The 17,250-nt window shown below is 44.2% G+C and overlaps 1 protein-coding gene across 1 annotated transcript in view; it reads right to left on the reverse strand.

Annotated features, from left to right (window-relative positions):
- Positions 1–1,068: 1,068 nt before the first annotated feature.
- LOC140723709 (uncharacterized) overlaps positions 1,069–17,250 on the reverse strand; it is a gene marked incomplete at its 3' end in the record, with an annotated part of 38,503 nt that continues 22,321 nt past the window's right edge. The window contains exons 10-11 of the mRNA XM_073038266.1: positions 4,127–4,219; positions 1,069–1,161 (exon numbers count right to left, since the gene is read on the reverse strand). Of these exons, the coding sequence (XP_072894367.1) occupies positions 1,069–1,161; positions 4,127–4,219 (186 nt within the window). The remainder of the gene's footprint in view (positions 1,162–4,126; positions 4,220–17,250) is intronic.

Consider the following 17,250-nt stretch of genomic DNA (forward strand, 5'->3'; position numbering starts at 1 on the left):
GCCCAAAACTGCTCACAATACTCCAAGTGTGGTCTCACGAGTGCCTTATAGAGCCTCAACATCATATCCCTGCTCTTATATTCTATAACTCTAGAAATGAATGCCAACTTTGCTTTGGCCTACTTCACCACCGACTCAACCTGGGGGTTAACCTATAGGGTATCCTGCATAAAGACCAAGTCCTTTGCATTTCTGCATTTTGAATTCTCTGCCCATCTAAATAATTGTATTTCCAATTTATTTCTTCCGCAAAGTGCATGAACATATACTTTCCAACATAGTATTTCATCTGCCACTTCATTGCCCATTCCCCTAAACTATCTAATTCTCTCTGCAGTCTCTCTTATTCCACAACACTACGCGCTCCTCCACCTACATTTGTTTCATCGGCATATTTAGCCTGAAATCTATTAATCCCATAGTCCAATCGTTGACATACATCGTAAAAAAAGAAGCAGTACCAACACTGCCCCCCAGTGGAACGCCACAGGTAACCGGCATCAAACCAGAATAGGATCACTTCATTCCCACCCCCCTGTTTTCTGCCGATAAGCCTACGCACACAAGGGAGGGGTGGGGAGAGAAAGAGAGAGAAGGGGGAAGGGAGGAGTGGGGGAGAGACGGAGTGGAGAGGTGGAGGAGAAGGGTGCGGAGGGACGGAGGGAAGCGAAGGGTCGGGAGAGACGGAACTGAGAGGGGGAAGGGAGGGGTGGGACAGAGAGGAGAGAGGGAAGGAGGGGTTTGGAGAGACAGAGAGGAGATGGGGAATGGGAGGAGGGGAGACAGAGTGGGGATTGTGCTTGTGACTGTCCCCCCAGAGATGAGAACTCTCTCTCTCTCTCTCACTCTCTCTCTCTCTCTCTCTCTCTCTCTCTCTCTCTCTCCCTCTCTCTCTCTCTCTCTCCCTCTCTCTCTCTCTCTCTCTCTCTCTCTCTCTCTCTCTCTCTCTCTCTCTCTCTCTCTCTCTCCCTCTCTCTCTCTCATCTCTTTGCTGATTTCACAAAATATTTTGTAAGTGCAGACAATGCATTAAACCCAGATACAAAGACAAGGCAAATGCTGACATACCCGTGACCTTTCCTGCGTTTGACATCACTGGAACTCCTCCACTACCCGCCCGTTCAGCCATGTTGACGAAAGTTGTGGTGAGATTTTGCTTCGCTGTCACAACAAAATTAACAGTAGAGCGTTAGGCATTAATTGCAGTATAAAGGAGAATACTCGTTTGGTTTTTAAACACAACGACACACTTCCAAACATCTTGGGCCTATCCACTTAAGACTTGGTATTGCCTAATATACCTGTGCCCATTCACACACAGTCGCACAATACCCATTTCCCTTCTATCCCTGGATTGTACACCCTTCCGGGAATCCTCGCAGTATCTACTCATTTATATTGCAGGCAATTCCGTTTTTGGAACCAATTTTGAGTTCTGGAGCAGGAGTGATTTGTCAATGGAATGGCGAGGCAAGGTGAGCAGACAGTGCCCACTGCTTTGGTCCTCCTATCACTGGTGCCGCTATGGTGCGTAATGGACAGGTGTTACCCCCAGTGTGGGGTGAAATATTTCTGCTGACCAATGGGACATCTATTCCTATCATCACTGAGTTATACAGTTTTCTCAGTCACACCTGATTCTCACCGCCTCCTTTCAGTTTACAATCGTCTGGCATTGACAACTATGGCAATATGTGGTTTGGGTCTCTGTAGAAACACACTGACATCCTGAACAATGCAGTCCCGCCGATAGCATCACGCCATCTTGTCCAGAAGCACGACATTTTCTCTGGCAGGATTTTAAGATATTATTAGCAACTAATCTCCGGTCAAGATTTATTTACGCATTCATCCGGCTATTATCAGATAGTTGCATGGGACATTATTAAGCAGAATGCAGACCCACCATACATCAAAATCAGCAAGCTGGCAAAAGCAGATTTAATATAACTAAAACAAAATGATGGAGTTATTGAACAAGACAGACAGTACGTTGACACTTCAGATCGAAGACCGTGTAAGGTAAGCTGAGCCTATCTGTAGCAGCCATGTATTGGCTCTCTGTCTGCGTTGTATTCTGTGTTGCGTATTTCTGATTTTCTTATGATCCAGATGGGATAGGGCGTGGTAAAAGTGAAGGGAGTCGGTTACATATCTGTGCTGTGTTCACAGCTGGGAACTATCGGATGTCAAATCTTTTATTATTATCCACATAAATACACTGAACTTACACTTGGGTACACTTCAGTTTCATCGTTACAAGAGTGTATGTTTGCTGATTCTAATAAAGGATCGAGTACACCAACCTTTACAATCACCGACTTTTTCAATCAATATTGGAGCTAAGGGCACGTCATACAACCGATAACAAATCAGTGGGTCTCGCCAACAGTGACAATTTGGCTTCGCTACACTCTCAACAAATGTTTCTCAATCTGACGATTGTTTTAAATATAAGACCATAAGGTATAGGAGGAGAAGTTGTCCATTCGGTCCATCCTGTGTGCTCCGCGTTCAGTCATAGACTGATCTAATTCTTCCAGTCACCCCAATCCCCTGCTTTCAACCCACTCCCCTGCTTTCACCCCATACCCTTTGATGTGCTGGTTAATCAAGAACCTGTATATCGCTACCTTAAATACACCCAATGACCTAGCCTCCAGAGCCATCGTGGCAACAAATTCAATAGATTTACCACCCTTTGACTAATGTAAATTCTTCACATCTCTGTTCCTAATGGACGTCCTTCAATGCTGCAGTTGTGCCCTCTTATCCTAGAATCCCTTACCATGGGAAATTTCTTTGCCATATCGAATCTATTCAGGCCCTTTAACATTTGGAACGTTTCCATGAGCTCCCCCCCCCCCCCTCATTCTACTGAACTCCAGGGAATACAGCTCAAGATCTGTCAGGCGTTCCTGATACGGAAACCATTAAATTCCTGGAATCATTCTCGAGAATGTTTTCTGAACCCGCTCCAATGTCACTATATCATTTCTAAAATAAGGAGCCCAAAACTGCACACAATACTCCAAGTGTGGTCTAACGAGTGCCTTATAGAGCCTCAACATCACATCGCTGCTCTTATATTCTATACTCTAGAAATGAATGCCAACTTTGCTTTGGCCTACTTCACCACCGACTGAACCTGGAGGTTAACCTATAGGGTATCCTGCATAAGGACCAAGTCTCTTTGCATCTCTTCATTTTGTATTCTCTCCCCATCTAAATAATTGTATTTCCATTTATTTCTTCTACAAAGTGCATGAACATACACTTTCCAACATAGTATTTCATCTGCCACTTCATTGCCCATTCCCCTAAACTATCTAAGTCTCTCTGCAGTCTCTCTTATTCCACAACACTACGCGCTCGTCCACCTACATTTGTTTCATCGGCATATTTAGCCTGAAATCAATTAATCCCATAGTCCAATCATTCACATACATCGTAAAAAGCAGCAGTACCAACACCGTCCTCAGTGGAACGCCACAGGTAACCGGCATCAAACCAGAATAGGATCACTTTATTCCCACTCTCTGTTTTCTGCCGAAAAGCCTACGCACTCAAGGGAGGGGTGGGGAGAGAAAGAGAGGAGAGGGGGAAGGGAGGAGTGGGGAGAGACGGAGTGGAGAGGGGGAAGAGAAGGGTGCGGAGAGACGGAGGGAAGCGAGGGTCGGGAGAGACGGAACGGAGAGGGGGAAGGGAGGGGTGGGACAGAGAGGAGAGAGGGAAGGAGGGGGTGTGCAGAGACAGAGAGGAGATGGGAAGGGAGGGGTGGGGAGAGACGTAGAGGGGAAGGGAGGGGTAGGGACAGAAGGAGAGGTGAGGGGGAAGTGAGGGGTGGGGAGAGACAGAGAGAAGAGGGGAATGGGAGGAGGGGAGACAGAGAGCGGATTGTGCTTGTGACTGTCCCCCCAGAGATGAGAACTCTCTCTCTCTCTCTCTCTCTCTCTCTCTCTCTCTCTCTCTCTCTCTCTCTCTCTCTCTCTCTCTCTCTCTCTCTTTCTCTCTCTCTCTCTCTCTCTCTCTCTCTCTCTCATCTCTCTGCTGATTTCACAAATATTTTGTAAGTGCAGACAATGCATTAAACCCAGATACAAAGACAAGGCAAATGCTGACATACCCGTGACCTTTCCTGCGGTTGACATCACTGGAACTCCTCCACTACCCGCCCGTTCAGCCATGTTGACGACAGTTGTGGTGAGATTTTGCTTCGCTGTCACAAACAAAATTAACAGTAGAGCGTTAGGCATTAATTGCAGTATAAAGGAGAATACTGTTTTGTTTTTAAACACAACGACACACTTCCAAACGTCTTGGGCCTATCCACTAAGACTTGGAATTGCCTAATATACCCCGCGCCATTCACCCACAGTTGCACAATACCCATTTCCCTTCTATCCCTGGATTGTTACACCATTCCGGGAATCCCCGCAGTATCTATTCGTTATACTGCAGGCAATTCCGTTTTTGGAACCAATTTTGAGTTCTGGAGCAGGAGTGATTTGTCAATGGAACGGCGAGGCAAGTTGAGCAGACAGTGCCCACTGCTTTGGTCCTCCTATCACTGTGCCGCTATGGTGCGTAATGGACAGGTGTTACCCCAGTGTGGGGTGAAATATTTCTGCTGACCAATGGGACATCTATTCCTCTCATCACTGAGTTATACAGTTTTCTCAGTCACACCTGATTCTCACCGCCTCCTTTCAGTTACAATCGTCTGGCATTGACTCCTATGGCAATATGTGGTTTGAGTCAATGTAGAAACACACTGACATCCTGAACAATGCAGTCCCGCCGATAGCATCACGCCATCTTGTCCAGAAGCACGACATTTTCTCTGGCAGGATTTTAAGATCATTATTAGCAACTAATCTCCGGTCAAGATTTATTTACGCATTCATCCGGCTATTATCAGATAGTTGCATGGGTCCTTATTAAACAGAATGCAGACCCACCATACATCAAAATCAGCAAGCTGGAAAAAGCAGATTTAATACAACCTAAAACAAAATGATGGAGTTATTGAACAAGACAGACAGTACGTTGACACTTCAGATCGAAGACCGTGTAATGTAAGCTGAGCCTATCTGTAGCAGCCATGTATCGGCTCTCTGTCTGCGTTGTATTCTGTGTTGCGTATTTCTGATTTTCTTATGATCCAGAATGGGATAGGGCGTGGTAAAAGTGAAGGGTGTCGGTTACATATCTGTGCTGTGTTCACAGCTGGGAACTATCGGATGTCAAATATTTTATTATTATCCACATAAATACACTGATTTACACTTGGGTAGACTTCAGTTTCATCGTTACAAGAGTGTATGTTTGCTGATTTCTAATAAAGGATCGAGTACAACCAACTTTTACAATCACCGACTTTTTCAATCAATATTGGAACTAAGGGCACGTCATACAACGATAACAAATCAGTGGGTCTCGCCAACAATGACAATATGGCTTCGCTACACTCTCAACAAATGTTTCTCATCTGACTATCATTTTAAATATAAGATCATAAGGTATAGGAGGAGAAGTTGTCCATTCGGTCCATCTGTGTGCTCCGCGTTCAGTCATAGACTGATCTAATTCTTCCAGTCACCCCAATCCCCTGCTTTCAACCCACTCCCCTGCTTTCACCCCATACCCGTTGATGTGCTGGTTAATCAAGAACCTGTATATCGCTACCTAAAATACACCCAATGACCTATCCTCCAGAGCCATTCGTGGCAACAAATTCAATAGATTTACACTCTTTGACTAACGTAAATTCTTCACATCTCTGTTCCTAATGGACGTCCTTCAATCTTGAAGTTCTGCCCTCTTATCCTAGAATCCCTTACCATGGGAAATTATTTTGTCATATTCAATCTATTCAGGCCTTTTAACATTTGGAACGTTTCTATGTGACCCCCCCCCCTCATTCTCCTGAACCCCAGGGATTACAGCCAAAGAACTGCCAAGCAATTCTCATACGGTAACCATTTAACTCCTGGAATCATTCTCGAGAATCTTCTCTGAACCCGCTCCAATGTCATTACATCATTTCTAAAATAAGGAGCCCAAAATTGCACACAATACTCCAAGTGTGGTCTCACGAGTGCCTTATAGAGCCCTCAACATCACATCCCTGCTCTTATATTCTATACCTCTACAAATGACTGCCAACATTGCATTCGCCTACTTCACCACCGACTCAAACTGGAGGTTAACCTATAGGGTATTCTGGTAAGGACCAAGTCTCTTTGCATCTCTGCATTTTGAATTCTCTCCTCATCTAAATAATTGCCTGTCCATTTATTTCTTCCACAAAGTGCATGAACATGCACTTTCCAACATAGTATTTTATCTGCCACTTCTTTGCCCATTCCCCTAAACTATCTAAGTGCAGCCCTCTCTTATTCCTCAGAACTACAAGCTCCTCCACCTACATTGTTTCATCGGCAAATTTAGCCAGAAATCCATTAATCCCATAGTCCAAATCATTGACATGAATCGTAAAAAGCAGCAGTTCCAACAACCGTCCCCTGTGGAACGCCACTGGTAACCGGCATCCAGCCAGAATAGGATCACTTTATTCCCACTCTCTGTTTTCTGCCGATAAGCCTACGCACCCAAATTTTACAATGTGAATTCGATCATATTGTGATCACTGTTCCCTAATGTTTCCTTAACCTTGAGCTCTTTTATCACCTCCGGATCATTACACGACACCCCAATACAGCACAATTGATTCCCTAGTGGGCTCAACAATAAGCTCTTCTTAAAAACCATCCCTTTGACATATTCTTAATATCCAAGAGTATGCATTGCATCAAAAGGACAGGCAGGAAGGTAGAGGGAAGGTGTTGCTCTGTTGGTAAAACATGAAATTAAATCATTAGAAAGAGGTGACATAGTGTTGGAAGGTGCTGAATCATTGCCTATAGAACTAAGAACTGGAAGGTTAAGAAGGCCTGGATGGGAGTTAAATACAGTCTCCCAAACATTAGCAAGGAAGTGGTCTACAAATTACAAAGGGAGATAGAAAATACATGCCAAATGAACAATGTTACAATAGCCATGGGATATATCCATATGCAGGCAGATTAGAAAATTAGTTTAGTTCTAGATCGCAAGAGGGGAAATTATAGAAATCCTACGTGATGGCTTTTAGAGTAGTTCGTGGTTAAACTCAGTCAGGGATCAGCTATTCTGTATTGGGTGTTTGTGGAATGAACCAGAACTGATTAGAGAGCTTCTTCAAAACAACCCTGAGGGAAAAGTGATCACATGATTGAATTCACCCTGAGATATGAGAAGAAAAGGGTAAAGTCTAATGTATCATTGCTACTGTGGAGTAAAAACCAATTAGAGAGGCATGAGGGTGCAGTTGGCCGGAATGGATTGGAACGGAACTCGGCAGGGCAAACGGCAGAGCAGCAATGGCTGGAATTTCCGGAAGCAATTCGAAAGGAACAGGAAAAATACAACCCAAAAAGAAGAAATATTCGAAAGTAAAGATAACACAAACGTGTCTAACAAGAGCCGTCAAAGCCAACATAAAGCCAAAGAGAGAGCATACAACAGAGCAAGCAGTAGTGGAGTTAGAGGATTGGGTTCTTTTTAGAACCAACAGAAGGCAGCTGAAAAAAGCCATTAAGAAGGTAAAGATGGAAGATGAAAGTTAGCTTGACAATAATATTAAAGAAGATAGCAAAAGTTTCTTTAGATATATCAAGTGTAAAGGAGGAATTCGGTAGCAAGTGCTTCAGGATTTCAGCTGTCACAGGATCTGCATAGAACACAGAACAGCACAGGAATAGGCGTTCGGCACAAAACGCTGGTGTCAGCATGATGCCACATTTAGGCTCATCCAACCTGCCTCCTGTCCTAATTACTCCCCCAATCCTGAATGTCGATGAGCCTGTCTAATTCTCTAATATCTGTTCGCATCACCACCTCTGGCAGTATATTACAGGCATCAGCCACTCTGTGTAAAAGAAAATGCACTGTACATATTCTTCCCTATCTCACCCAAATCAATAGCCTCTATTATCTGATATATCTACACCAGAAACACTCTGACTATCTTCACCTCACGATTTTATAGCCCAACATATGGTATCTTTTCAACACTTTACACTTCATATAAAATATTCAAGATTGTCTACCCACTCCTTAAAGTTTATGCCCTCTAATCTAGGATGTGAGCTGCATTTCTCTTCAGCTCCCAGTGAGGCCTTGACATCTTTCCTGTAATGGGGGACAGAATTACATCAATATTCCAAGTACTGTTCTCAATTATGGTCGCCTCACTACAGCGAAGATGTGGAAACCACAGAAAGGGTGCAGAGGAGATTTTACAAGGATTTTGGCCGGATTGGGATGTATGCTTTATGAGAATAGATTGAGTGAACTCGGCCTTTTCTCCTAGGAGCGATGGAGGATAAGAGGTAACCTGATAGAAATGTACAAGATAATGAGAGGCATTGATCGTGTGGATAGTCAGAGGCTTTTTCTCCAGGGCTGAAATGTCTAGCACGAGAGGCATAGTTTCAAGGTTCAAGAAGGTACAGAGGAGATTTCAGGGGTAGGTATTTTACACAGAGAGTGGTGAGGGCTTGGAATGGGCTGCCGGTGGTGGTGGTGGCGGCGAAAAGATAGGGTCTTTTAAGAGACTGCTGGATTGCTACATGGAGCCTTAGAATATGGGTAAAGGCCGAGGTAGTTCTAAGGTAGGGACATGTCTAAGGTAAGGACCTGTTCCCTTGCCGGGCTGGCAAGGTAAGTTTAGGACTGCATAAAAGCCAAGGAAAGGGCACGCATTGTCGCAAAATTGAGTGGGAAGTTGTATGATTGGGAAGCTTTTAAAATCTAACCAAAGGAAACTATTAACAAGATTTAAGAAGGGACGAAGGCAAAAGAAAAGGAATTATAGGCCAGTTAGGAAAACCTCAGTGGTTTGGAAAGTATTGTAATCTATTATTAAGGATGAGATTTCGAGGTACTTGGAGACCAACGATAAAACAAGTGAAAGCCAGCTGGTTTCTGTCAAGGGAAATCTTGCCTGCCAAATCTGTTAGAGTTCTTAGAGGAAGTAACGAGCAGGGAGAACAAAAGATGGCAGTGGAAGTCATTTACTCTCCTTGAATATTCAGAAGGCGTTTGATAGAGTGCCATATGGTTGATAGGGAGCGTAAGAAAACGAGGCTGCTCAGCAAGATAAAACTGGAAGAATGGGCAAAAAGTAGCAGAACAGAAGTGCGGACGATTATCAAAATGGGGAGAAGGTTCAAACATCAGAGGTGCAAGGGACTTCGGAGATCCATGTAAGACTCCCCGGTTAATTAACAGGTTGAGTCTGTGGTAAAGAAGCCAAATGCAAACACAGTGTGTCAGGATCTTGCTCGTGGCGTGTGGGATTTCACAGCGTGTCAGGATCTTGCTCGTGGCGTGTGGGATTTCACAGCGTGTCAGGATCTTGCTCGTGGCGTGTGGGATTTCACAGCGTGTCAGGATCCTGCTAGGTGTGTCACAGTCTGCCAGGACACTGCTGAGAGAGCGTCGGCTCTCTATTCAATGTATTCGGGTGAAATAGGGAGCATAGGAAAACATTGATTGTTGTAATAGTTACTTTAGAGATTGTTACATTGGTAGAAATACTGTTTCTCAACAATCAGGGAAAGAATCTGTATTGTATTCAGAAATGTGTGTGGGAATTTCACTGCCGTGTATGTTCCTTCGGTAAACAGCATGAAGAACAGTAAAGAAGAAATTTGCAGGCAATCTGTAGACAGGTATTGTAGAACTATATAAATTATAGAGGTATTAATGATGGACTGGTCGTTTCGGGGAGAGAGAGAGCTTCGCACAGGTCGGGGAGAAGAGTTGAAAAAAGAGCTCATAAGAATAGTGGGTATGACTGCGAGGCCAGTTTTCTGTTCTGGGTGTCAGATGTGGGATGTCCGGGATACCTCCAGCCTCCCTGACGGCCACATTTGCGCCAGGTGCATCGAGCTGCAGTTCGGTGACATTCAGCTTGTCAGGGAGAGTGAGGACGTGATAGAAAGGTGCTACTGATAGGTAGTCACCCCGGGAACACAGGAGACAGATAAGTGGGTGACCATCAGGAGAGGGAAGGGAGGGAGTCAGGTAGTGGAGGGCACCCCATGTGGCTGTCCCCCTTAACAATAAATGCTCCATCTTAACTGAGGGAAGCAACAGCGGCCGTGTCTCTGGCACTGAGTCTAGCCCTGTGGCTCACACGGGTAGAGAACGGAAGAGGAGGGCAGTGGTAAGAGGGAAATCTATAGTTAAGGGGGACAGATGAAGGACGCAGGACACAATCAAGGATGGTAGTTTGCCTCCCAGGTGCCAGGGTTCGTGTGTTTCTGAGCTACTCCACAATATTCTGAAAAGGAGGGTGAACAGCTAGAGGTGTACATATTGGTAACAATGAGATAGGTAGAAAAAGCGTGAGGTCCTGTAAGCAGAATAGACGGGGTTAGGAAGGAAGCTAAGAAGCAGGACCTCAAAGGTAGTGAACTCGGGACTGCTGTCTGTGCCACTCGACAGTGATTATAGGAATAGTATGAGTTGGGGGGTAAATTCGTGGCTGAAGGATTGGCGAGGGGGGCAGGGATTAAGATTTTTGGATAATTCGGACTTCTCCTGGGGCAGCGTGACCTGTACAAAAACAACGGGTTCCACTTGAATACGAGGGGGACCAATATCCTGGCGGGGAGGTTTGCTAATTCTGTAGGGGAGGGTTTAAACTAAACTTGCAAGAGTTTGGAAGCGAAGTGAAGAGGCAAAGGATAGGGTAGTTAGAGCACAAGTAGAGACAGCTCGTAGGGAGTTTGTGAGGAAGGATAGTCAGATGATAGGGCAAAGACGCACTCAGTCCAATGGTTTGAGATGTGTTTATTTTAATGCAAGGATTATCATAAACAAGGCCCATGAACAGGAGCTTCAGGGAGATCGTCACCCCTAAGAATCAGGAGACAGTTAGATGGGTGACTGTCAGGAGAGGGAAAACGTTTAGACAGAATGAGCAGAGGACCCCTTGTGGCCTTTCCCATCAATAATAAGTATACCGTTTTGGATACTGTTGGTGGGGACGACCTACCAGGGACAAGTTGCAGTGGTTGCATCTCTGGCACCGAGACGGGACCCTCAGCTCAGAAGGGAAGGAGGGAAAAGAGCCGAGCAGTAGTGACTGGGGATTCGATAGTTAGGGGGACAGATAAGAGGATCTGTGGAAGAGACAGAGAATCCCGGATGGTCTGTTGCCTCTCTGGTGCCAGGGTCCGCGATATCTCAGATCGAGTTCTCGGTATTCTCAAGAGGGAGTGTGAGCAGCCGGATGTCGTGGTCCATGTAGGGACCAATGACGTAGGTAGGAAGAGTGAATAGGTCCTGCAAGGTGAGTTTAGGGAGTTAGGCGCCAAGTTAAAGGGCAGGACCTCCAGGATAGCAATTTCAGGATTGCTAACGCTGCCACGTGCAGGCAGGTTTAGAAATAGTAAAATAACGCTGATCAACACGTGGCTGAAGACATGGTGCAGGAGGGAGGGTTTCAGATTTACAGATAATTGGGCAGTTTTCCAGGGAATGTGGGAACTGTTCCGGCGGGACGGGTTACATCTGAACTGGAGGGGGACAAATATACTTGCAGGCAGGTTTGCTAGAGAGGCTGCAGTGGATTTAAACTAGATACAAGGGGGGAGGGGAACCAGAGTTTAGGAACAGATGTATGGGAGAAGGAAGAAAAAGTAGATAATAAAGTTGTTTGCACTGTTAGTGCTAAACAGAGAGTAAGAGATGGAGAATTTCTTAAGTGCTTTTATTTTAATGCTAGGAGCATTGTAAGAAAGATGGATGAGCTTAGAGCATGGATTGATACCTGGAAAGATGATGCTGTAGCTATCAGTGAAACATGGATGCAGGAGGGGTGTGATTGGCAACTAAATATTCCTGGATTTCGTTGCTTCAGGTGTGATAGAATCGGAGGGGCAAGAGGGGAGGTCTTGCATTGCTTGTCAGAGAAAATATTACAGCAGTGCTCTGGCAGGATAGATTAAATGGATCGTCTGGGAAGTCTACTTGGATGCAACTGAGAAATGGGAAAGGTGTAGTAACACTTACAGGGTTGTATTATAGACCACCTAATGGGGAGAGAGCATTGGAAGAGCAAATTTGTAAGGAGATAGCAGATATTTGTAGTAAGCACAGGGTTGTGACTGTGGGAGATTTTAATTTTCCACACATAGACTGGGAAGCCCATACTGTAAAAGGGCAGAATGGTTTGGAGTTTGTAAAATTTGTGCAGGATAGTTTTTTGCAGCAATACATAGAGGTACCAAATAGAGAAGGGACAGTGTTGGATCTCCTGTTGGCAATGAGATAGTTCAGGTGACCAAGGTATGTGTTCCGGCCCAGTGATCACAATGACATTGGTTTCAATAGAATTATGGAGATGGATAGGACTGGACCCAGGGTTCAGATTTTTGATTGGAGAAAGAGGAGATGCAAAAGGATTTAGAAGGAGTGGATTGGGACAATTTGTTTTCTGCGAAGGGTTGTAATAGTGAAATGGAGGTCATTTAAAAGAGAAAATTTGAGTGTACAAATTTTTTATGTTCCTGTTAGGTTGAAAGGAAAGGTTAAAAGTTTGAGAGAGCCATGGTTTTCAAGGGATATTGGAAACTTGGTTCAGAAAAAGATAGATCAACACTAAATATAGGCAGCACGGACAAAATGAGTTGCTCGAGGAATATAAAGAATGTAAAAAGAATCTTAAGAAATAAATTAGAAAAGCTAAAAGAAGATATGAGGTTGCTTTGGCAAGTAAGGTGAACATAAATCCAAAGGGTTTCTACAGTTATATTAATGGTAAAAGGATAGTGAGGGATAAAATTGATCCCTTGGAGAATCAGAGTGGACAGCTATGTGTGGAGCCAAATGAGATTGGAACATTTTGAGCAATTACATTTCTTCGGTATTCACTAAGCAGAAGGACATCTGCACCCGGTGCATCGAGACGCAAATCCAAAGGGACCGTGTTAGGGAACTGGAAATGCAGCTCGATGACCTTCGTCTGGTCTGGGAGAGTGAGGAGGCGTAGAGAGGAGTTACAGGCAGGTGATCACTCCGGGGAAACGGGGGACAGAGAAATGGGTCACAGTCAGGAGAGGGAAGGGAAAGAGTCAGGTACAAAAGAGTACACCTGTGGCTGTGCCGCTTGACAGCCACTCCTGTTTGTGTACTGTTAGGCGGGGGGGGGGGGGGGGGCAACCTAACTAGGGGAAGCGACAGTGGCTGTGCTTCTGTCAGAGAGTCTGGCCCTGTGGCTCAGAAGGGGTAGGGAAAGGAAGAGGAAGGCAGTAGTGATAGTGGACTCTATAATCAGAGGGCTTAATAGAGGTCTATGAGATTATGAGAGGCATAGATAGGGTGGATAGTCAGTACCTGTTTCCCAGGGCACCAATAACAAACACCAGAGGGCATATGTACAATATTAAAGGAGTGAAGTTTAGGGGAGACATCGGGGTTAAGTTTTTTACACAGAGGGTTGTGAGTGCCTGGAATGACTTGCCAGGGATGGTGGTGGACGCTAATACATTAGGGTATTTAAAAGCCTCTTGGACAGGCACAGGGATGAAAGAAAAATTGAAGGTTATGGGGTAGTGTGGGTTATTTTATGATTATATGGGTCGGCACCACATGGAGGGCAGAAGGGCCTGTACTGTGTATGGTTCTATGGTTCTATGATATTGAATTGTATAAGGTTAGGGAAACAAGTAGGGATTTTATGGAAACTATGATGATTAGAGAGGAGGGAGTTTTTTACGGAATATAAAAGCGGATAAATCTCCGAATCCTGACAGGATATTCCGTAGGACTTTGAGGGTATTTACTGCAGAAATAGCAGGGGCTCTGACAGAAATATTTCAAATGTCGTTAGAAACGAGGAAGGCGCCGGAAGATTAGCGTATTGCTCATGTTATTCCATTGCTTGAAAATGGTTCTAAGAGTAAAGCTTGCAATTATAGGCCTGTAGGTTTAACGTCAGTGGTGGGTAAATTAATGGAAAGTATTCTTGGAGGTGGTATATATAATTACCTGGATAGACAGGGTCTGATTAGGAACAGTCAACATGGATTTGTGCGTTGTAGGTCATGTTTGACAAATCTTATTGAATATTTTGAATATGTTACTTGGAAATTTGACGAGGGTAAAGCAGTGGGTATTGTCTCTATGGACTTCAGTAAGGCCTTTGACAAGGTTCCACACGGAAGGATAGTGAGGAAGTTTCAATCGTTAGGTATTAATATTGAAGTAGTAAAATGGATTCAACAGTGACTGGATGGGAGATGCCAGAGTGTAGCGGTGGATAACAGTTTGTCATGTCGGAGGCCAGTGACTAGTAGTGTGCCACAGGGATCTGTACTAGGTCCAATGTTGTTTGTCATATGCATTAATGATCTGGGTGATGAGGTGGTAAACTGGATTAGTAAGTATGCAGATGATACTAAGTTAGGTGGCATTGTGGATAATGAAATAGGTTTTCAGAGTTTCAGAGAGATTTAGGCCAGTTAGGAGAGTGGGCTGAAAGATGGCATATGGAGTTTATGCTCATAAGTGTGAAGTGCTATATTTTGGTAGGACTAATCAAAATAAAACATACATTGAAGAATGCGGTAGAACAGAGTGAGCTAGGAATAATGGTGCATAGTTCGCTGAAGATGGAATCTCACGTGGATAGTGTGCTGAAGAAATCTTTTGGTATGCTGGCCTTTATAAATCAGAGTATTGAGTATAGGGAGTTGGGATGTAATGCTAAAACTGTACAAGGCATTGGTAAGGCCAAATGTGGAGTATTATGTACAGTTCTGGTCACCGAATTATAGGAAAGATATCAACAAAATACAGAGAGTACAGAAAAGATTTACTAGAATGTTACCTGGGTTTCAGTACCTAAGTTACAGAGAAAGGTTGAACAAGTTAGGTCTTTATTGCTTCGAGCGTAGAACGTTGAGGGGAGACTTGACAGAGGTATTTAACATTATGAGGGGGATAGATAGATTTGACGTTGATAGGCTTTTGTCATAGAGGGCTGATCTACTGAGTCAGTGTGGATGGAAGTCAGAAACAGGAAAAGGGCAATAACTCTACTGTCCCAATATCTCTACTATCCCAATTGTAACAGGGATATCGAGAAGCACACAGGTAGACAGATTCTGGAACAGTGCAATAATAATATGGCTGTTGTGATAAGAGATTTTAACTTTCCCAATATTGATTGTCATCTCCTTAGCACAAAAGGTTTAGATGGGGTGGAATTTGTTAGGTTTGTTTAGGAAGGTTTCCTGATTAAATATGTAAATAGGCCAAATAGAGGAGAGTCTGTGATTGATCTGGTAACGGGAAATGAACCTGGTCAGGTGTCAGATCTCTCGGTGGAAGGGCAATTTCGAGGAGTGACCACAACTGTATCTCCTTCACCAGAACGCTGGAGAATGATAGAAGCAGACAATTTGGGAAAATATTTAATTGGGGTAGGAGGAAATGTGATGCTATCAGGTAGGAACTTGACAGCATAAATTGGGAGCAAATGTTCTCAGGAAAATGCACGGCAGAAATATGGCAAATCTTCAGGGAGCATTGGAGTTCTGCATATATATGTTCCATTGAAATAGGGAAAGAATGGTTGAGTTAAAGATCCATGGTGTATAGTGGATGTTGAAAATCTAGTTAAGAAGAAAAGAAAAGCTTACGGAAGGTTCAATAAACTAGGTACGGGTAGAGCTGTAGAAAATTACAAGGTTGCGAGGAAGCAGCTTAAAAATTGAAATACAAGTGCCAGAAGGGGCCATAAGAAGGCCTTGGAGAGCATGGTTAAGGGAAACCCCGAAACATTCTGCAAGTATGTGAAGATTAGGAGGATTAGCCGTGTGAGTATAAGACTAATCAGGTGCGATCGTGGAAACGTAGATTGAGTCGGAGGTGAGAGCGGAGGTACTTAATGAATACTTTGCTCCAGTATTCACCAGGGAAAGTTACCTTGGCAACTGCGGCGATGACTTAGAGTGGACTGAAACATTTGAGCATATAGACATAAAGAAAAGTGATGAGCTGCAGCATGGAAAAGCATTCAGTCAGATAAGTCACCGGGACCAAATAAGATATACCACAGGCTGATGTGCAAAGTGCGGGGGGAGATTGCTGAGCCTCTGGCGATGATGTTTGCATTATCAATATGGACGGGAGAAGTACCGGAGGATTGAATGGTTGAAAATGTTTCTCCCTTCTTGAAGAAAGGGAGTAGGGATTACCAAGGAAAATATAGACCGGTGAGTATGATATCAGTGGTGGGCAAGTTGTTGGAGAAAATTCTAAGAGGCAGGACTTACGAGCATTTTGAGAGACATATTCTGATTGGGAATATTCAGCATGGCTTTGTCAAAGGCACGTCGTCCCTTACGAGCCTGATTGAATTCATTGAGGATGAAACAAAACACATTGATGAAGGTAGAGATGTGGATGTAGTGTATATGGATTTCAGTAAGGCATTTGATAAGGTTCCCCATGCAAGGGTTCCCCATTCAGAATGTAATGAGGCATGGGATGCAAGAGGGCCTTGCTTTGTGGATCCAGTACTGGCTTGCCCACAGAAGGCAAAGGGTGGTCGTAGACACTTCGTATTCCTCATGGAGGTTGGTGACTCGTGGTGCTCTGCAGAAAACCGTTCTTGTCCACCAGCTCCCCCCGCCACCACTCTGATTTTTATAATGACCTGGCTGAAGAAGTATAAGGGGTGAGGGGCTTAGTAACACTGCAGATGACACAAAGGTTGGTGATGTTGTGGATAGTCTGGGGTGTTGTCAGAATTTACAGCGGGGCATTGATAGAATGCAGAATTGGGCTGAGGACTGTCAGATGGACTTCCACCCACATAAGTGTGAAGTGGTTCATTTTGGTAGTTCCAATTTGAAGACAGAATATAATATACCTGAAATGGTAAAACTCATGGCAGTGTGGAGGGTCTGAGGGATCTCGAGGTCCCTGTCAAAAGGACACTCAAAGCTGCCTCGCAAGTTGACAGTGTCGTTAAGAAGGCGTATGGTATGTTGGCATTTATCCACCGTGCGATTGAGTTCAAGAACTGTGTGATAATGTTACAGCTATATAAGTGTTTGGACAGACACGATGGAGTACTGAGCTCAGTTCTGGTTACCTCACTGTAGGAAGGATGTGGATACGATA

The sequence above is a fragment of the Hemitrygon akajei genome, unplaced genomic scaffold, assembly GCF_048418815.1.
Source record: "Hemitrygon akajei unplaced genomic scaffold, sHemAka1.3 Scf000129, whole genome shotgun sequence".
NCBI lineage: Eukaryota > Metazoa > Chordata > Chondrichthyes > Myliobatiformes > Dasyatidae > Hemitrygon > Hemitrygon akajei.